Source organism: Triticum aestivum, chromosome 5A (assembly GCF_018294505.1).
Source record: "Triticum aestivum cultivar Chinese Spring chromosome 5A, IWGSC CS RefSeq v2.1, whole genome shotgun sequence".
Classification (NCBI taxonomy): domain Eukaryota; kingdom Viridiplantae; phylum Streptophyta; class Magnoliopsida; order Poales; family Poaceae; genus Triticum; species Triticum aestivum.
Genome location: NC_057806.1, coordinates 622,259,096 through 622,281,848, shown reverse-complemented (window position 1 = coordinate 622,281,848; position 22,753 = coordinate 622,259,096). Strand labels below are relative to the sequence as shown.

At 42.5% G+C, this 22,753-nt stretch overlaps 1 protein-coding gene and 1 long non-coding RNA gene across 2 annotated transcripts; both read right to left on the bottom strand.

Annotated features, from left to right (window-relative positions):
• Window positions 1-9,412: 9,412 nt before the first annotated feature.
• LOC123108030 (CASP-like protein 1U1) lies at window positions 9,413-10,141 on the bottom strand. The gene is made up of 2 exons (XM_044529897.1): window positions 9,925-10,141; window positions 9,413-9,839 (listed from the first exon to the last, which is right to left on the bottom strand). Exons 1-2 carry the CDS (start codon window positions 10,041-10,043, stop codon window positions 9,560-9,562), a joined length of 399 nt encoding a protein of 132 aa, XP_044385832.1. The 5' UTR covers window positions 10,044-10,141; the 3' UTR covers window positions 9,413-9,559.
• Window positions 10,142-12,062: 1,921 nt separating this feature from the next.
• On the bottom strand, window positions 12,063-14,915 carry LOC123105400 (uncharacterized). The gene is made up of 2 exons (XR_006450820.1): window positions 12,682-14,915; window positions 12,063-12,592 (listed from the first exon to the last, which is right to left on the bottom strand). It is a non-coding gene; the product is annotated as an uncharacterized lncRNA (long non-coding RNA).
• Between the last annotated feature and the right edge of the window lie 7,838 nt (window positions 14,916-22,753).

The following is a 22,753-nucleotide window of genomic DNA, read 5'->3' as shown; positions in this document are numbered from 1 at the left end:
AAAAGCCTATGGACAAAACCTTCAAATATAACTCAAGGCAACCATTAGTCCATAGAGATTGTCATCAATTACCAAAACCAAACATGGGGGCACCGCATGTTCTTACACAAAGGCATATCATTAGGATTAGTAGGAGCACTCTTATTAGCAAACAATTTCATAAGTTCATCCATCTTTTCACTCAAAACATTAGTCTCTTCAATTGCATGCACCTTTTTACTAGTAGATCTTTCAGTGTGCCATTGAGAATAATTAACCATAATATTATCTAGGAGTTTGGTAGCTTCTCCTAAAGTGATTTCAATAAAAGTGCCTCCTGCGGCCGAATCTAAAATATTTCTAGAAGCAAAATTCAATCCGGCATAAATTTTTTGTATAATCATCCATAAATTCAGTCCATGTGTAGGGCAATTACGTATCATTAATTTCATCATATCCCAAGATTGTGCAACATGTTCATGATCAAGTTGCTTAAAATTCGTAATATCGTTTCTAAGAGAGATGATCTTAGCGGGAGGAAAATACTTAGAGATAAAAGCATCTTTGCACTTATTCCATGAATCAATACTATTTTTAGGCAAAGACGAAAACCAAGCTTTAGCACGATCTCTAAGTGAAAATGGAAATAGCTTAAGTTTAACAATATCATTATCCACATCTTTCTTCTTTTGCATATCACACAAATCAACAAAGTTGCTTAGATGGGAAGCGGCATCTTCACTAGGAAGGCCAGAAAACGGATCTTTCATGACAAGATTCAGCAAAGCAGTATTAATTTCACAAGATTCAGCATCGGTAAGAGGAGCAATCGGAGTGCTAATAAAATCATTATTGTTGGTATTGGCAAAGTCACACAATTTAGTATTATCTTGAGCCATCGTGACAAGCAAGCAATCCAACACACAAGCAAACAAGAAACAGGCAAAAGAGGCAAACAAAAAAGAGGCGAACGGAAAAGAGAGGGCAAATAAAACGGCAAGGGTGAAGTGGGGGAGAGGAAAACGAGAGGCAAATGGCAAATAATGTAATGCGAAGGATAAGAGTTGTGATGGGTACTTGGTATGTCTTGACTTGGCATAGATCTCCCCGGCAATGGCGCCAGAAATCCTTCTTGCTACCTCTTGAGCACTATGTTGGTTTTCCCTTGAAGAGGAAAGGGTGATGCAGTAAAGCAGCGCAAGTATTTCCATCAGTTTTTGAGAACCAAGGTATCAATCTAGTATGAGACCACGCACGAGTCACCTCGTACCTACACAAACAAATAAGAACCTCGCAACAAACGCGATAAAGGGGTTGTCAATCCCTTCACGACCACTTGCAAGAGTGAGATCTGATAGAGATGATAATAATAAGATAAATATTTTTGGTATTTATGTGATATAGATTGAAAGTAAAGATTGCAAAATAAAGTAGATCGGAAACTTGTATGATGGAAAATAGACCTGGGGGCCATAGGTTTCACTAGTGGCTTCTCTCAAGATAGCATAAGTATTACGGTGGGTGAACAAATTACTGTCGAGCAATTGATAGAAAAGCGAATAATTATGAGAATATCTAGTTATGATCATGTATATAGGCATCACGTCCGTGACAAGTAGACCAAAACGATTCTGCATCTACTACTATTACTCAACACATCGACCGCTATCCAGCATGCATCTAGAGTATTAAGTTCATAAGAACAGAGTAATGCCTTAAGCAAGATGACATGATGTAGAGGGATAAACTCATGCAATATGATATAAACCCCATCATTTTATCCTCGATGGCAACAATACAATACGTGTCGGTTCCCTTTCTGTCACTGGGATCGAGCACCGCAAGATTGAACCCAAAGCTAAGCACTTCTCCCATTGCAAGAAAGATCAATCTAGTAGGCCAAACCAAACTGATAGATTGAAGAGACTTGCAAAGATAAACCAATCATACATAAAAAATTCAGAGAAGATTCAAATATTGTTCATAGATAATCTGGATCATAAAACCACAATTCATCGGATCTTGACAAACACACCGCAAAAAGAAGAGTTACATCGAATAGATCTCCAAGAGAATTGAGGAGAACTTTGTATTGAGATCGAAAGAGATAGAAGAAGCCATCTAGCTACTAGCTATGGACCCGAAGGTCTGAGATAAACTACTCACACATCATCGGAGAGGCCATGGAGTTGATGTAGAGGCCCTCCGTGATCAATGCCCCCTCCGGCGGAGCTCCGGAAAAGGCCCCAAGATGGGACTCTTGGGTACAGAAGGTTGTGGCGGTGAAAATAGGGTTTCATGGTGCTCCTGGATGTTTGTGGGGTATATGGATATATATGTTGGGGAACGTAGCAATAATTCAAAATTTTCCTACGTGTCACCAAGATCAATCTAGGAGATGCTAGCAACGAGAGATAAGGAGTGCATCTTCATACCCTTGAAGATCGCTAAGCGGAAGCGTTACAAGAACGTGGTTGATGGAGTCGTACTCGCGGCGATTCAAATCGTGGAAGATCCGATCTAGCGCCGAACGGACGACGCCTCCGCGTTCAACACACGTACAGCCCGGGGACGTCTCCTCCTTCTTGATCCAGCAAGGGGAGAGGAGAAGTTGAGGGAGAACTCCGGCAGCACGACGGCGTGGTGGTGGAGCTCGTGGTGTTCCTGCAGGGCTTCGCCAAGCTCTACGGAGGAGAAGGAAGAGTTGGAGGAGGGAGGGGCTGCGCCAGGGAAGGGGTGCGGCTGCCCTCTATCTACCTCACTATATATAGGGGGAAGGGGGTGGAGGAGGCGCCCTAGGGTTCCCTAGGGGAGGGGCAGCGGCCACAGGGGAAACCCTTGATGGGTTTGGGCGCCCCCAACCCCTAGGAAACTTGCCCCCCCAAGCGGGGAGGGTGGCTGCCCTAGGGGAGGCGCCCCCACCTCTCCACTTTACGTGAGAGGGGTTGGGAGGGGCGCACAGCCCCTTAGTGGGCTGGTGTGCCCCCTCCCCTTGGCCCATAAGGCCCCCCAACGCTTGCCGGGGCCTCCGAAACACCTTTCGGTCTCACTGGTCGTCACCCGGTACTCCCAGAACAATTTCGGAATCCAATACCCTTCGTCCAATATATCGATCTTCACCTTTGGACCATTCCGGAGTTCCTCGTCATGTCCGTGATCTCATCCGGGACTCCGAACAACCTTCGGTAACCACATACTATTTACCATAACAACTCTAGCGTCACCGAACCTTAAGTGTGTAGACCCTACGGGCTCGGGAACCATGTAGACATGACCGAGACGTTCTCCGGCCAATAACCAACAGCGGGATCTGGATACCCATGTTGGCTCCCACATGTTCCACGATGATCTCATCGGATGAACCACGATGTCGGGGATTCAATCAATCCCGTATACAATTTCCTTTGTCCACTGGTATGTTACTTGCGCGAGATTCGATCGTCGGTATCCCAATACCTCATTCAATCTCGTTACCGGCAAGTCTCTTTACTCGTTCCGTAACGCATGATCCCGTGGCTAACTCATTAGTCACATTGAGCTCATTATGATGATGCATTACTGAGTGGGCCCAGAGATACCTCTCCGTCATACGGAGTGACAAATCCCAGTCTCGATTCATGCCAACCCAACAGACACTTTTGGAGATACCTGTAGTGCACCTTTATAGCCAACCAGTTATGTTGTGACGTTTGGTACACCCAAAGCATTCCTACGGTATCCGGGAGTTGCACAATCTCATGGTCTAAGGAAATGATACTTGACATTAGAAAAGCTCTTAGCAAACGAACTACACGATCTTGTGCTATGCTTAGGATTGGGTCTTGTCCATCACATCATTCTCCTAATGATGTGATCCCGTTATCAATGACATCCAATGTCCATGGTCAGGAAATCATAACCATCTATTGATCAACACGCTAGTCAACTAGAAGCTTACTAGGGACATGTTGTGTTCTATGTATTCACACATGTATTACGGTTTCCAGTTAATACAATTATAGCATGAAAAATAGACAATTATCATGAACAAGGAAATACAATAATAACCATTTTATTATTGCCTCTAGGGCATATTTCCAACAATATATAGGAGGACGAAGTAGGTCGGTGGAGCAACGAGGGGCCCATGAGGGGGGAGGGCGCGCCCGGGGGGTAGGCGCGCCCCCTGCCTCGTGGCCGCCTCATTGATTGCTTGACGTCCACTCCAAGTCATCTGGATCACGTTTGTTCCAAAAATCACGCTCCCGAAGGTTTCATTCCGTTTGGACTCTATTTGATATTCATTTTCTACGAAACACTGAAATAGGCAAAAAAATAGCAATTTGGGTTGGGCCTCCGGTTAATAGGTTAGTCCCAAAAATAATATAAAAGTGTAAAATAAATCCCATTAACATCCAAAATAGATAATATAATAGCATGGAACAATAAAAAATTATAGATACGTTGGAGACGTATCAGACATGAACAATCTAGGTATTGTAGCCCTTGAGAATATATAACCTATTACCTAGTGAGGAGGATGATGATGAGGAGGGTTTAGAGATTATGGACACTGTAGAGCCTCTGATAAGGGAGGGCATTGTTCCATCTCTTACCGATACTACGTTTCCGAAGGGTGATGAGGAGAAACCCAAGCGACCCTGGAAACGGAAAATTTATCCGACTTCGGCGGTTCGTAGAAGTGCTAGGGTCAAACATAAGAAAAAAATCATGATGACCTATGAAAGGAATCTTCTGGAATAGCAGAGGTCTAGCTGACTTGGCTAAACATAGGTTCCTGGCTGAGACAACAGTAGAACAACATCTAGATTTTATTGCACTTATGGAAACAAGACGAGATAATTTTACCTCACAATTCCTTGGAACCCTTTCTGGTGGAATTGATTTTGATTGGCACATCTTACCTCCTAGAGGAAGATCCGGTGGGATTTTGCTAGGGGTCAGATGTGAAACACTTGAGGTGTTGAATGTGGTTCGGGGAGATTTTACGGTCAAGTTTCGGGTGAGATCAAAATTGGATGGTTTCCGATGGTCTCTTGTGGCTGTATATGGAGTGGCACAACCTGAACTTAAACCAGATTTTCTAGCCGACCTAGTACGGATATGTGGAAATGAAACTCTACCGATTTTAGTCGGTGGGGATTTTAATATAATCCGGAGAAGAAATGAAAGAAACAATGATAATTTTGATGGGCGTTGGTCTATGATGTTCAACATGATTATCGAGAGTCTCATTTTGCGAGAAATTGAACTCACTGGTAGACAATTTACTTGGGCCAATTCTCTGCCCACTCCCACTTATGAGAAGTTGGATAGGGTACTCACCAGTGTAGAATGGGAACAAAAGTACCCTTTGGTGTCGGTTCATGCGATGCAGAGAGCGGTCTCAGACCACACACCCCTTCTTGTAGACTTGGGAGAGGCTACACACGTTGCAAATAAAAATGCCTTTTCTTTCGAACTAAGTTGGTTTGAGAAAGAAAACTTTTTGGAGATCATTGCTCGCGAATGGGCAAAACCTGTGACTGGACGCACTAGTATTGAATGATGGAAGAATAAGATCAGACATCTGAGACAGTTTTTGAGGGGTTGGGCTAGAAATGAGAGTGGGATTTACAAACAAGAGAAAGAACGACTCACTCATTTAATTGAGGTGCTAGACTTAAAAGCCGAGACTAATCTCCTTACTATTAGTGATCAAAACTCCAAGTCCGAAGCTGAGCAAGGCTTACGGGCTCTTCTTAGAGAAGAGGAGCTCAAGTGGGCACTGCGTGCTAAAGTGCTTAAGGTCGTCCAAGGGGATGACAATACAAAATTCTTCCATTTGATTGTGAATGGTAAACATAGGAAGAAGAAAATTATACAGCTTGAACAGGACGAGGAGACCATTGTGGGGCATGAGAATTTGAAGGCTTATATTACTAATTACTATAAACAAATTTTTGGGCATCCGGAAGCAAGCACGGTGGCCCTTGATGAATCTGTGTTTGGAGATATACCACAACTCCAGGAAGAGGAGAATGGTATTTTATCTGCACCTTTTACTGAGAAGGAGATTTTTAGTGCCATCTCACAAATGAAACCGAATAAAGCACCGGGACCAGATGGGTTTCCAGCTGAATTCTATAAGAAATGTTGGCATATTATTAAGGATGATCTTATGCCTATGTTTCATGACTTTTTTAGTGGTCATCTCGAGCTATTTCACCTAAACTTTGGTTTGATTACGTTGTCACCCAAGAAAGAAGAAGCAGTTCGGATTGAACAATTTAGGCCAATATGTCTTCTTAATGTGAGTTTCAAAATTTTCACAAAGGTTGGTACCAACAGATTGACACAGATTGCTCATTCAGTGGTACAACCGAGTCAAACAGCGTTCATGCCAGGTCGACACATACTTGAAGGGGTAGTCGTTTTGCATGAAACGCTTCACGAAATCCATTCGAAGAAGCTAGATGGGGTTATCTTCAAAGTGGATTTTGAGAAGGCATATGATAAAGTTAAATGGCCTTTCCTTCAGCAGGCAATGCGCATGAAAGGATTTAGTGAGGCTTGGCGGAACCAAGTGGGTTCTCAAGTCCAGAATGGTAGTGTCGGAATTAAGGTCAACGATGATATCGGCCATTACTTTCAGACACATAAGGGTTTGAGACAAGGTGATTTGTATCCTCTCTTGTTTAATGTAGTGGCTGATATGTTGGCCATTCTCATCGGCAGAGCCAAGCAGCATGGTCAAGTGGAGGGCTTAGTTCCTCGTTTGGTCGATGGAGGTGTTTCCATCTTGCAATATGCTGATGACATGGTCTTTTTTATGGAACATGACATTGCCAAAGCGCGTAACATGAAATTGATATTATGCCTCTTCGAACAATTGTCTGGCTTAAAGATTAACTTTCACAAGAGTGAGTTGTTTTGCTTTGGGAGGGCCAAAGACGAGCAAGACACTTATAGACAACTTTTCGGGTGTGAATTAGGGTCTTTACCATTTAGTTATTTGGGCATACCAATTCATCACCGTAAGTTGTCTAATAAAGAATGGAAGTGTATCAAAGATCGAATTGAGAAAAAACTGAGTTGCTAGAAGGGCAAGCTTATGTCTTATGCAGGTCGGCTGGTGCTAATTAATCCGGTACTGACCAGTATGCCGATATTCCTATTATCTTTCTTCGAAATTCCGAAAGGTGTCTGAAAGCGACTTGATTTCTTCAGGTCTCGTTTCTTTTAGCAGTCAGATGAGGCCAAAAGAAAGTACCGACTGGCGCGATGGGACATCCTGTGCCCAGGTTACCATGAGACCAACTGACTTGCCATTCTGGAAAGGGCTGATGCGAACGAAGGATTTGTTTTTCCGTAGGATCGAATTCTTGTTGGCAATGGGATGTCAACAAGATTTTGGAAGACACGTGGTTAGGAGGGACACCTCTGGCCATGCAATATTCTATCCTTTATAACATTGCACAACGTAAGGGGGATTACGTAGGCACAGTGTTACAAACGATTCCTTTAAATATTCAGTTCAGACGTGCGCTAGTTGGTGAGTGATGGTCTGCCTGGTTGCATTTGGTTCGGAGATTGATAGATGTTCAACTTTCCGACCAGCCGGACTCGATCCATTGGACACTAGCTAAAAACGGGGTTTTTACGGTGAAATCTTTCTATATGGACTTGATTAATTCTGGCCCAATCTCAAGATCGTTGTATATTTGGAAGACTAAGGTCCCCTTGCGTATTAAAATCTTTATGTGGTCTGTCCATAAACAATTCATCCTTACCAAGGATAATTTAATCAAAAGGAGGTGGGTAGGGAGTTCACGTTGTTGTTTTTGTGATCATGACGAAACAATACAACACTTATTTCTTGATTGCTCACTCGCCAAATTGCTTTGGAGAACCATTCATATTGCCTTCAACATTAATCCTCCGGTTGATATTGAATCGTTGTTCGGAACGTGGTTAATTGGAGTTGAACATATTACTGCAGCTCGTATTCGGATTGAAATATGTGCGCTTTTGTGGGCTATATGGAACTGTCGAAATGATTTGATCTTTAACAGACAACATAATTTGAATTCATTACAGGTTATCTTCAGAGCTATCGCATGGATCCGTACGTGGTCATTACTCACTCCTATGGACTCCAGGTAGCCTTTGGTTACTGGGTGCACCCACTAGGAGATGGTAGCACGGGTTATATTCAACCGGTTCGGATGACGATCGCATAATAGGATAGAAGTCTAGAGAGCTTATCCTTTATTTCGTCTTACCGATTGTAATTTTGAGACTATATTTTTTTCTTTATTTTACTCCTTTTGCGAGCTGTAATTTCGGGACGACTTTGTGACACTTTTGTGGCTTTTTAATAAGATGGATGCATGCATCATCATGATGCAGAGGCCGGGGGTACGCCTCCATTTCCAAAAAAATAACATTTTTAAAATATATGTTTTTGATGTATACTTTTATTCAATAAATTTTGCACATTTTTTGTACATTACGACATTTTTAATACACATTTTAAAATTTTAAATACATGATCAACATTTTTTCATATACATTATATATTTTTTATACATGAGAAAAAAATTATACACTGATTTAACATTTTTGAAATGCTGGATTAAAAAATTTAAATACATGATCAGCATTTTTCGTACACATGTTATATTTTTTGTGTACAATTTTTCGTACACATGTTATATTTTTTGTGTACAATTTTCTTAAATATGCATAGGGCAGATATGGAGATGTCCGGGCACGTCCACCACGTCGAATTGACAGTCTGACCCCTACAAAAAGTCCAAATCCCCCCTCCGACCTACCCCTACAAAAAGTCCAAATCCCCCCTCCGACCTACCCCTTTTCACTTGCTTCTCTATGCCAGACGTCTACAGCTCCGACGCCACCCTTGCGCTGGACTACACATTGCTGGGTTCGACACATTGTAATTCAAAAAGAGCTATGCAAACATCAATATTCCGTTTGTGAAGGATATAGATTGTGACTATGAATCTTCTATGTGATAAGTAGAGAATATCAATAATGACAGTCTATCTCCTTAACAAATGGTGCAATGATGACTGAAGTTTATTGCTTTTGGACGACCTGGCTATTTAAGCTGGTCGATTCACTCCTCACGCGGCGAGGTGGGACTATACATCCAAAACCCGCGCGCCAACTTAATACGGATGTGAAAATCTTAAGTATGAGCAATTTTTCCGGTGTTTTTAACAACCCCGCCGGCCTAACATGGACTAACATCCAAAATAATCGACGTGCATGTTTTTGCATGTATTAGTTGTTTGAAAGATAGGGTTTGTGATGGCAATACAACCGCAACAGCAACTACTAGACAACGAGTATCCATCCATCAATCATTTTTTTTTCGGGGACCATCAATCATTGAATAAACACTAAAAAGAATCATTGAATAAGAGAGAAAAAATGCATCATCATTTCTACAGTTGTACAAACCACAAGCAGTTCCTCTGTTTTCCCCCGCTGAATCTTGACGCTGTCAATTGCTAGCAGCCGGGGCTGGAGCATCCGTGTTTGCAGGCAGAGCCACCGCCGCGGGCGAGCCCTAGCGTGGCGCGTTCCCTGCCAGCGCCGCGACCAAGACGGCAGCGGCCGCGCACGTGCCAACGGCCGCCGCGATGCCCACCCTCCCGCGGAACGCGTCCGCCCCGCCGGCGAAGCAGCCGCGCGCGGCGAGCGCCGCGCCGGACGCCGAAAACAGGAGGGCCTGCGCGGCGGCGTCGAGGAGAGACACGACGATCGAGCCGCCGCCCCCGTGCACGACGAACAGGTAGAGCGCCAGCGCCGAGCAGACGGCCGAGACGACGCTGCCCACCACGAAGTAGCTGCGAGCGCACGACTCGCAAGGGTAAGTCACCGGTTCTAAGCGACAGGGTAGGTGCACGTACGATATTTTTTGCCAAAACTTACACCAGAGCGCTGTTGTAGGAGACGACGCTGCCCATCACGACGGCGGCGCCCACCGACAGCGCCAGCGCCACGATGTGCAAGGCGAGGCTCGCCGCCTTCGCCCCGCTCATCTCGGCCATTGCCAGGGAATTCGCCGAGAGGATGAGAGCAAAAGCAAGATGTGAAGATGGTTGTAAAGTAAAAGCAGTGTGAAAGTATTTATCAGGGTTTTATCTTCTTTTCGAGCAAGCAAATATCGGTACGCCATGTCAAAGATCAGTTAAGAAATAAGTCCGAGAGCCCCAAATGTGCACTCCATCGAAACCTTCAAATGACATATATCATGTACTGGGATCCACAGAATTAAGCAAGCATTCGAAGTCATAATTGTTTAGTTCTGAAAAGATCCAAAGAATGCCATTGACCTGTATCATGTATGTTTGTGATTATACTGGGATTAAGAGAAGAGGTCCATTGGTGAGGAATACACTCAACTTCTTTTACTTTTTTTTTGCGAGACGAATACAATCAACTGATGCCCAGTCTTGGCTGTCACTTTGAGCCTCAAAGTTAAAACCTTGTTGTGCAACTTGCGAGTCCCGGGGTTGCGGGGTTTAACAAGGAACAAGGAGCCCATAAACGATTGTTTTATTTGAAGTTGTTCAACGGCCCGTCGAGACAATGATCTTATTAGTAAACAATATTAGTAATCAGTGTCAAGATGAACAAAGGTGCTTTCCCAGGAACTTAATTTTCAAAAAGAACAGATACGGTGGATTGACTTGCGGTTAACTTCGTGTGCATTGACACCCTTTATCCATATAAATTTCTGTCCTGCAATTTTCAAGTCAGGGAGTTGCTCAGTTGACAGGGACAGACATCGTTAACAAAGAATTCATAAATGATGTGCTTATTTCAAGTTGTTCAACGATCGAGCAAGATGATGACCTTGATACTGTTAGTAATAGTGTCGAATCATAGTTCAAGTTTTCCCCTTTGATTGAACAGTTCCATCAAACATACCATCATCTCCATCAGTTAGGACATGCTTACTGTTCTATCTCATTTTCGTCTTATTGATTAATTAAATATCTAACAGAACAGTGAAAGTATATTACATAAATAAAAAGGAACGAAAGGCTAGAGTCAATCCAAGCAGTGAGTTGAGCGCGTTGTGATGTTTTGCTCTTATTCAATAAGTTTGAGGTTTCCCCTGAGATTGGTGCTCCATCCTTGAACGTTTGCGGGTATATTCTTGAAAAAAAAATCATTTCTCTGGAGCTAAATATTCAAGCACCCCATGATCAGAACGCCCAGTGATATCTTTTTTCTGGAGCATATCAGAAGCTAACATGATTTCATCAAAAAAGAAGTCCAGCATTGCAAGGCAAATGGGCAGTCCCCAAAAAGATGATGCAGGGTCTCCTTGTCATGTTCTACCACAGAGAGCACAATTGTAGCTGGGCATGCGGAAGGTTCCGTGTGTTTATTCTAGGGACTGTCTATTTTACATCCGTATGAAGACCAATTCGCCTTCAGTCATATTTTTCAGCCAACAAAAGAATGACAAGTGTCCTGTTTCCTGTGTCCTCTGTCCAGTGTTATCTGTCCCACAAATTCACTTTTAAACAGGTCCAGGCCACAAACTTTTGACGGGTCCACACCCGGAACTTTTCAAACACACACAGATATCTACAGTGCCCACTTACAAAAGACTAATTTTACACTAAACAATTACAGTGACAAAACACTAAAAATGCACTGTAAGTCCAGTAAAAATACCACTTGGAAATACAGTGTAAAATCCACTGCAATGCCACTATGATTTACAGTGGAGACTACACTGAAAATACCACTTAAAGAACAGTAAAAAATCCACTAAATAAAGGACTTCAATTTCACTAAGAAAATACAGTGTAAATCCACTTAGATTTACTGTGTAATCCACTAAGATTTACTATGTAAAAAGAAACTAAAAGTACAGTCAAAATCCACTAAGATTTACTATGTAAAAAGAAACTAAAAGTACAGTCAAAATCCACTAAGATTTACTGTGTAAAACTAAACTATAAGTACAGTAAAAATCCAAAGATTTACTGTGTAGATCCACTAAGATTTACTGTGTAAAACCAATTAAAGTACAGTGTAATTCCACTGGGTAATACAGAGCAAAATCAATAATTACACTGTAAATCATCACGGATTACAGTGAAAAAAATTCAGAATTACAGTGTAACTTATGCACCTTCAATTCCACTAACAATTACACTGTAATTCCACTAAAAGAAAACTCAAATTCCAAAAATAAGCATTACAGAGGAAAATCAACTGATAATTACACTCAAAATTAGTAGGAATTACAGTTTAAATCAAACTTCGAAATTCCATTAGCTATTAATTCCACTGTAATCCATAAAATTCACTGCACTAAAAAATAATTGCACTGAAACTACTTCCTAACACACCAGACATGACCTGAACAGTGCTCTGCCATTCCATGTAGTTTGGCATATCAGGCGTAGGCTCCACATGCTGTTGCTGCACATAATAGAACAATGCTAGTTCATGAGCTAATGCATAATAGAACATGCTTTCTTCATTAGCTGATGCATATGAGATTTATGCAATGCATTTATATCTTCTACATCATTTGCGCATGTAGTAGCTTGGTAAAAGAGTATGCGCTGCTCTGTAATTTGTCAAGAAACTAGTTAGAGAAAGCATATTTGATAATGTTATTTATTTTCAGGAATGTTTTCTGCTATTAAAAAGCCATACGTTAACAAAATCTGCTTCATCGTCATTCAGGTACAATGCATGCCCCTTGATGCTCCCTTCTTTAGCATTTGGTTCGTATGTATGCACCTGCACTCAAATTTCTTCGAGCCAGACAGAAAACCACTACGAATGCCGATATAATTACACTGATAAGAGATACAAATTACAGTGACAAACCACTACGAAATACAGAATTATTTCAAGTAATTCACTAAAAGAAAGCCTCTTGGGTTTGATTTGCAAAGCCATACACAAGAATACAGTGTAAATCCACTAATGTTTACAGCGAAAAAACAGAAAGATTACATAAATCCACTAAGATTACATTATAAACCAACAAACATATACACTAAGATTATTGTAAGATTGCAAAGAATTACAGTGTAATACCGATAAAATTTAAGTAGAAATCCACTAAGAATTACTCCCTCCGTCCGAAAATACTTGTCAAGATTTCCTTGACAAGTATTTTCGGACGGAGGGAGTACAATGTAAAACCCACTAGGAACTATAAACTAAGAACTAAGAACTAGAATTCAAAGCACTGTAATGGTGAAGTGAAACTGAAGATCCACTGTAAATTATAAATTGTTAGCACTGTAAATTACTTCTGAACTGCCCAACTTACGGAAATTGGGACAAAACAATTATTGTGTCTAGCAAACAAAAATGCAGTTATAATTACAGCGCAAAACAAGTCATAATTACACTGCAAAATACTAAGATTAACATTGCAAAAGCACAAACATTTACAGTGCAAATGCACGAAGAAGTACAGTGCAAAGCCAATAAAGATTTACAGTGTAAATCCACTAAAACTGTGGAGAAAAATAATGATAATCATGACAGTAAACCGAAAACTCTAGTTCCTAAAATCTAAAATCCAAACCTTAGAAAATCAAGAGCTACAGCAGGACCAACCTACATCAAGCTATGGACTCGAAGGACGCGAAATTCAACGGCAAACTAGCATCAACACTTACACGCTAAAAATGGGAATTACAAAATGCAAATCCACTAGGAATTACACTCTAAACCCAGTAGGAATTACACCGAAAGCCAAAATGAATTACATTCTAAACCAACTGTAAATCCAATGACAAATACAGTATAAATCCGATGAAATACATTGTAAACCCAGCGAGAGGTACAGTGTAAGTCCACTAGGAATTACACTGCAAAACCAAACAGGAATTACACTGCAAATCCAATAGGAATTACACTGTAAATCCGATGAGAATTACAGAGACAATCCCAAGGCAACCAGGGGACCAACCATACATCCACACAGTGACAACAAAAAACGGCCCAGGGGAAAATTAACACATAGATACACTAACTAACAACACTTGAGAGCAGGGGACTGAACACGATCCACTATGTTCAGATTGCACAATATCGCATACAGATCAACCAAACAACCAGCCGAATTCAAACAAGTAACCACAATGTCATGCCCCATCTCATGATAGATCTCACAAAATACAAGAGGGATTTGGGGAGGATAGGATATGGAGAGGAGAGTTGGGAGAGGTTCAGAGAACAGGAGAGACGGTTCAGACTTAACTCACGCATGTCCAGCTAATATACAGAGCACACACACCCTGTCACGTGGGCACACCAGTCAGCCCACCACACCTACTCGAGGCTTCACCCTCTGCAACCATGTCTGACTGTTGTGTTCTGCGCCATCGTCTGGATCATCAAGTTCAGGCGACTCGTTGTCCACCGGCGCCGACGCAGGTGAAGGCGTGACACACATACAGATTAATCATAGCCGACGCAGGTGAAGGCGTGACACACATACAGATCAATCAAACTAACAAGTAAACAAAAAGCCTAATCAAATTCGCATGGCAGACGAGTTTCAATCCCAGAAACGACGCAACCTCACACATCTACAGCAGAGGATGTGGGAGATTAACACAAGCAACGGATCTGACCGAGAAAACCCTAAGCACTAACAAGCAGATCTGAGGAACAAACAAAGGGATGGAACATACCAAATCAGACGAACAAAATCGACAGATTAGGCTTTTAACAAAACCAATCAGGCGAGGGGCAGCTCCAAATCGCCATGGCGATCTCTCTCACTCGCCTCTGTTCCGGATTACATGTTCGAAATGACAAGGGGGTCGAGCGGCGAGGAAAGAGACAGAAGAAGCTACACGGGGAGAAAAGAAAAAACACTGGCGCGGGATAGCGAGCGGAGCCGAACGAAGCGGACCCGATAAGAAAAGTCAGCGTCAACAAAGGACGGAAAGAAACACGAATCTCGTGACGGAGATCACGCGGCTCAAAAAACGCATGAAAGCCAAATGTTTTCATCCGTATGAAAAATTAGCAATTCCGTTATTCTATCATGGCCTTGAACCAGTTCAGAAAGCGTGAAGGATGTTCAAACTTCAACGTCATCAATGGGGATGCTAAGCTGTGGGCGTGGTTCCAGTGGACAGCATTGACCTGAATTTAGTTCAGGTGACACTGACACAATTGCTTATTCAATGCTCTATTTCTTCTTCAGACCTTCACATGCTGATTTTTCTGCATTGGACTGAAGACAGTGTCACAAGTCCGCTGCATAGAATATATTCTTTCCATCACAAATATCCACGAATATATCTTGATCATCGTAATAGCCTGATAGCCTCAGAGGATTTGACTAGGAGTATGTAATGCTGTTGAGAAGCCATCGGTGATTAGCCAAAGGAAGGCTATTAATCAATAAGGAACCAACAAAAAGTTGTTGCCATGGTTTAGCAAAACCAGTCAAATTGTTAGAAGTATAATTATGTTTAAGTTAGAGATTAGGAGTTAGAGATAGGATTGGTTTAAACCACATGTAACTTGTCTTGCACTCCAAGTCTCTACCCCTCATGTACTCTATATATACCCCTACCAGGGTCAGATCAATATAACAACATACACAACACATAAACATTAGTCATCCAATATTTTTCCACATGGTATCAGAGCCATTAGACCAACGTCGCTCGATCCTTGGTCCTTCCACGACTTCCGCGGCATGCCGCCCCCGGGAGATTAATCTCCTCTTCCCGGGGGCGCGGCACCCGATCAATCAAGATCGGCTCATAGTTTAGATCAATTCCATAGATTAGGTCAATTCAATTTTCGAAATTCTATTAGATTAGGTTTTCTTTAGCCACCAAATAAATATCTGAAGACCCAAATTCCGGTGAGAAAAATCCTGGCAGATCGGTGCAGAAATCTTTATCCCAGACGGTGGCCAAATCACGCCACCCGGCGTGCTTCCTGGATCCCTCGCTCGAACAGGCGATGGTGCACGGGCTCTTGCACGGCCGCACACCAAGACTGGATCACGGGAGGGAACTCCACGGCCAGTACGCGGCGAGCCCCCTGCAACCAGATTGCATCCACGTACAGATCGATTTCCAGCCGCTGCACACGACGTTCATCGTCGGAGTCGCAGCCTCGCCAGGGGATTCCATACTGCAGCGCCAACCAGCTGTCCGCGTACGTCGCGCACAGCGCACGAGCGCGTTCCAGAAGAGCAACCGGCGGCTTCTCCAACAGGGATGCGATCGGATCTGCATCAACCCCACAACATCTGCCAGCCCCTCGACATCAAGCTCCACCAAGCGTCCCTGTGCAGCCAACAGAGTCTCCTTCCAGCCATGCGTAGGTATGCCCATGCATGCTAACGTTTCCATCCAGGAATCATGCACATGGACACACGACAATCTCCTACGAGGAGATACATGCAGACATGGACTCCGTGCATCGACGGGCGACACAAGAGCGGTACCCACGGTCAGATGGGCCTCCATCGCCAACTGCCATCTACGTCAACCTGTACGACATCCACACCACCGATCTACACCTCTGCATTGACCCTAAGCCACTTCATCGACCTGTACGACTAGCCTGGCTACCAGCCAACATACTTCATCAAGCACACCTACGAGAAGCGATCTCAACATGCACTGTCCACACGCCAGGCCAGTGTGGAACGGGATGCAATCTTCATCGACTTCTCCGGCACGGCAGGGCATCGACACTTTGTCGCCGCGGAGGGACGCCTTCCAGCGACGCATCATCGTTGACATGCCGCTGCAACATCATCGTCGACACTTCATCGCCGAGGTCTTCTTCAACGTCGTCTTCACCAACATCTTCATCAACACACCGCCGCCGCCTCGTCCACAAGATGGGCACCTAGCGTCCTCTGACAGACTTGTCTGCAAGACGCGACCTCGACGACGGCAATGACCGCGTCACGACGACGGCATCGACCGCGTCATCCATAACTACACGACTGCATCGACACGGCGTCACTACAGTGACGACCCTACACGGCCACACGGTTCTGGCAAAACCGATGTGTGCTCGATGGGCTTCCTCCGGTCTTGGCAAAATCGGTAGACTCATCGCCGACGGCACCCTCTGACATCAGCAAGGTGCATCGTCCACGTCTGCAGCTCCGTCATAGCGCTTTTTTTTTGCGCCCCCGGCTTTGTGCGGCTTCATCATCCACGACGACCACACCATCGACCACGACTACCTCGACCACGGCTACATCACCATGATCGGCTACCTCGACATTAAAGGCTACGTCTACAACAACTCATCGGCAACAACTCCAGTCAACAGCGTCCGCCTCGTCACTTGCGTCCACGACACTCCCGCTGTGACTGCGGGAGGGAATAGAGGAGAAGGCAGGAAGGCACCAGAAGGGGACGCAGTCACCGCCCTAGGTGCCGACCCATCAGAGACGCAGTTGATGATGATGCGGCAGAGAAGACGACGAAAGCACAAGAGTTCAAATTCAGTCGTCATCGTCCGCTTCACTCCCGCTACGACTGAGGGGGAATGTTAGAAGTATAATTATGTTTAAGTTAGAGATTAGGAGTTAGAGATAGGATTGGTTTAAACCACATGTAACTTGTCTTGCACTCCAAGTCTCTACCCCTCATGTACTCTATATATACCCCTACCAGGGTCAGATCAATATAACAACATACACAACACATAAACATTAGTCATCCAATATTTTTCCACAAAATACACGATAAAATTTATGAGCTATCTAGTTTAGACTTCATGTGTACCCATAGCCTGTACCACTGTATTGTCTGCCAAAATATATGAAAATGGTCTACTCTTCCTTTCACAAGTGTTGTCATATTGAAATTTCTTCCTTTCCTGATAGGACCACATGTCCACATTTGATTCAATGAACAGTAAGGTTAGAATCCATTAGTAGATCAGTTTATCCATGGTGATGGGATTTGGTTGATGCCTTTACATATTCATCAAAAAAAGAAAGATGGATGTGTCCACTGGAGGCAGTAGCCAGGTAAGCACGTCCTGCCGTTATTAGTGTTTAGCCGTGTCGGGACAGTTTAAAACTGACCACGAAATGTAATTGCAGTTCAGATTTCAGAAAAGATGATATACTTGCAGTGCATGGACAAGTAATATAAACCTGGTACTCGTACTACAGTACCTGTACATAACTGCACGAGTAACCGGGTTCAAGCTTCAAACGCCCGTAATCCAAGAATTTTGAGATAGTTATAGGGCCAGTAGTCTTGAGCTTTTAGAAGTTCCTGACGAACTAATGGTGCCTCCCTTTGCTAAATTAGATCGTACTGTACTAACTAACTTGGGAGATGGAAAAGTCATAGACCTTGGTGGGAAGGGTGGCCTGATGCTCCTGCTGATGAACCTTCATTATGCCACTGAGGATGAAAAGTATGTAAAACACTGCTTGATGGTGGTCGTCTACTATTCTAGTTCTTGTACCCAATGATGGTAGCCTCCCTTTGTGATGATACAGAGCCTCTTGTCAATGTCACTTCTGAACAATATTGTAGCAGTTTTGTCAATTTTAGCACGAGGGATATAATAACATATTCCTATTCACAATGATACGATGCAAGTGGTCAAGAGAAACATCATATGCAGAGAGAAGAAAACATGGAAAGATGAGTTCAGAAGGCATAATGATTGTACCAAATGCGCAATCCATATGAAGTCTGTACTCCATTATTAATTGTGCGAATCACTAGAGCAAGGCTTGCAGAGTAGAAAAATATATTAACAAATTCAAAATAAGGACTTGCTAATTCTCATCTAGATGAGAATTAACAAAGCCTCATCTAACTCCTACACTACTTGATTAATGAAAAAGAAAAAGTCCCTACGAAGCTCCGCATAAATTCCAACGGTTTAGGAGTTAGATGAGACATCTAGATGAGAGATGGACACACCCTAACATATTCTTCATTCATCAAATTTAATGACGAAATTCAAAGCAAGGCTGAGCATGCATGTATGGCTGAACATTTGAACTAAATTTAAAAACAGTTGTGGCACATGCAGGCAGAATGAGAATTGTACGTAGAATAAAGAGAAAGATGTGTTGCCAGAAGATATCCAAGGACAGCAAGAGGCGAAGCACCTACAATAATTGTAGACATGTGTTAACCAGCATCAGACATGGTCATTTCTATGTTACTCGAAGATAAATGTACATACTGATACACTACGTATCGAACCATTTTATTTCTGTTGACCCGACTTTTAGGAAAAAAAAATGTTGTAGGTGCTAATTACGAGATAAAAGGTCAAGAAACAAATGAAAAATCAGAAATACTCTGTTGAGAGCAAGTAGGCCAGGAGAACAATGAACAGAGGAGAAGAAGAAGAACAGAGGAGAGAGGAGAGGAATCGTTCTCGTTGTCCACAACAAACCACGGGCCGTCGACTACAGAGCAGTGCCAGGCGCAGGCGCTGTTAGCAGATAGACAAGGAGTACGGATCTAAGATCAATTAAGCACCATATGTGATTCAACGAATCTGATGAGAAGAAGCTGTTGATGATTCTTGCTTTCAGAGGAACGTGGAAGAAGAGAAGGAGGCGAGCTAGCCTTCTGCTCCTTCACAGACGCGGCGGCCGGGTCCACCCGACCCAACTGCCGCCGCGGAGGTGACTCCCAGGGCGGTGGCGACCGTCGGCCCGAAGCTGCTCCTGCCGGCGCGGCTACACGTCGCGCGGCGGCCATCGTTCGGCGCCCTCTGACGAGATCTCGCAAGCAGCGGCGGTATCAGGCCCTCCCTCCCCTTCTGAGTTGGCCGGCGACGAACACCCGTGTAGCCGTCGTGATGGAGGAAGAAGTAAACCCGACTGATTATCAGATGGAGCAGATCAGCAGATTGAAAGCAGTTATCAGTAGTTTGTTGCAACAGACCGTTTTTCTTATAGTCCAGCCCATCGAATGATCGAGAAACGAGAAGCTCATCACAAACTCCAGAATGATCTTACTGAACACTTGATTCTTGTGGTTTTATCAAGTTTATTTTGGATTAGAGAAAAGTATACCTTTTGTCCCTCAACTCTCGGTGAAGTCTAGATTTGGTTCCTCAACTTCAAAACCGGACAACTTGCACCTCTAACTACCGAAACCGGACAAGGTTCGTCCCCGGACTCGGTTTTGACCGGTTTTGGTGTTGACTCACCCCGGTTTTGACCCGTGCTCACTCATATTCCTGTAATTTTTTTATATCCGTGAACTATTTGAAATCCACATACACTTTTCAACTCCGCATAGTTTTTTCAAGGTCACATATTTTTTTCAAAAATAAACATACTTTTTTCAAATCAGCAAACTATTCTAAAGTTCACATACTTTTTTCAAATCCGTGATTTTTTAACATTTACGTACCTTTTCCAAATCCCCGTATTTTTCCCAAGTTTGTGTAATTTTATCAAATCCAATTATTTTTCAAAGCCATGAACTTTTTTTGAAATTCGCATACTTATTTCAAATCCACATGCTTTTCAAAGTCCGCATTTTTTTTCAAATCCGTGTTCCATTTATAATCCATGAACTTTGTTTGAAATTCACATACTTGTTTCAAGATGAAACAATTTCTGAAATCCACATATTTTTGCATAAAAGAAGTCCATATCCGCGTACTTTTTTCAAGTTCGCATAAAATTTTCAAATTCATGAACTCTTTCAATAAAATGTACTCAAATTTGAAAGTGTACATCAATTTTAAAAAATTAAATGAACTTAAAAAACTAAATGAACTTTTAAAAAATACGCATATTTGAAAAAGTACATGAACTTGTAAAAAGTACGCAGATTTAAAAAAGTACAAAAAATTTAAAAAGGTTCACGTATTTGAAAAAATAACCGAATTTGAAAACATCACGTGGACTTGGAAAAGGTATCCAAATTTGAGTCGGAACGGTCAAAACCGGGGTGGGACAGCACCAAAACCGGTCAAAACCGTTACCAGGGATGAATCTTGTCCGGTTTTAGAAGTTAAGGGTGCAAGTTGTCCAGTTTTGGAGTTGAGGGACCAAATCTAGACTCCGTCAAGAATTGAGGGACGAAAAATATACTTTTCTCTTTGGATTATCACCTCATTTGGACCCTTGGGTGTGTATGGATTCGAAAAATTAAATTTGAAATGTTGTTGAATTGCATGCATTGAAATTATCAAGTTTCTAATTAATACATGTGCAGTGCAGGTATCCAGTTGAAATGGAGTATATAACCAAAAAATGAAAGAATTGGCAAAGACATATTTTACGAAGTTAAAATATAGAGGTTTTTTTTATTAGCTCCATGTTTTTTAACTCCTCAAATAGTACCCATTTAGGGAGTGAAAATTTAGGAGTTCCATTAGAGATGCCTAAAGGGGCTGATCGGGTGTTCAATCATCGGCACCCGCGTTATATCCATACGACAGTGTGATATAACCAATTTCTAGAGCGAGCCATCACAGATAGACTTGCCGACACGTTGTCACAATCTCATAACCAATTTCCTTGTCTTCTTCCTTTTGATTATTTGTCTTCTTTTATGATTGTGTGTGATGTGTCTTCTACAATATTCTTAGTCACGTCTGTCAACGATATGTAACGAAGGCGGCTAGAGCCTAGGGAACTGCATGGAGTAGTTAACATTTTTACAAACGAATTCATGACAATCAATGTATGGCACTATCAATCAATCTTCTTCATGACTAACTAAACTTGTACAAACTCGCAAGTTGTGCAATGATATGGAATAAGATATATAGTCGACGTTGACTAGGGCTCAGTGTTGTTTATAAGCCATCAAGTACCACCCCTTGTCTGGAATGATTGATTAGCCTTCCTCGGCCAGCAAAACCTACTTGTTAATTGCAAATGTTATGTCATTGATCATTTGCGTATTGCAACTAACTACACCATAAAATGGCATATTTAAAATCAGCTATGAATAATCAACACGCGTTCTTATCTCAAGGTGAAGAGACCATGAGACTAAGTAATATGTTTTGACGATGAGTCTTGATTGTGAGGAGATTAGGTAGCTAGTTAGGCAGGTATAAACATACAAAGTTTGTGTTAGGTCTGCCTGCTCGAATTTTGTAGCGCCCCGATTCCATAATCTTACTGATTGAAGGTATATCATAGTCAAGAAAAGTTAATTGTATATGTTCTGCAATTGGGTCTACATTTCTTTTTTAGGACAAATTGGGCCTACATGTTGTTCCAATCATTTTCCCACTATGCGACCACACCATAGGCAGCAGCTTCCGACTTCTAACATGAGTTAGTTGGGACTCTGGACTAGTCATGAGGCCCTCGACCAGCGCATTACTTGTTCTGATCAACTAATATGGATCCAGCATGCAGGCATGTATGTCCAGCTAGGTACAAACATCCTACTCAAAATCCAATTATATTGGTATAGCCTCGAACTCCCACCGCAAGGTCTAAGCCTTTGATAAAATCCCAAAAATCTAAAAGCACATATATAGTTGTGATATCTTAGCTGCGACACGCGATGATTGTTAAGTTGAAAAACAAAATTCAAAAATCAGAAGGCAGGTGTAATTGCGGCATCTTAGCATACAACGCATGATGATTGCTTTTCTTCCCTAAAAGATGGTCTCTTAGTAGGAAGTATATGGTACTTTTGTTCATTGCACAACATGTGTTTTCTTAGTCACGTGTTTATCATTTAATTTTTATCATCTGATAATGATAAAACATGGAAACAATTATATTACCGAAAAGGACTTT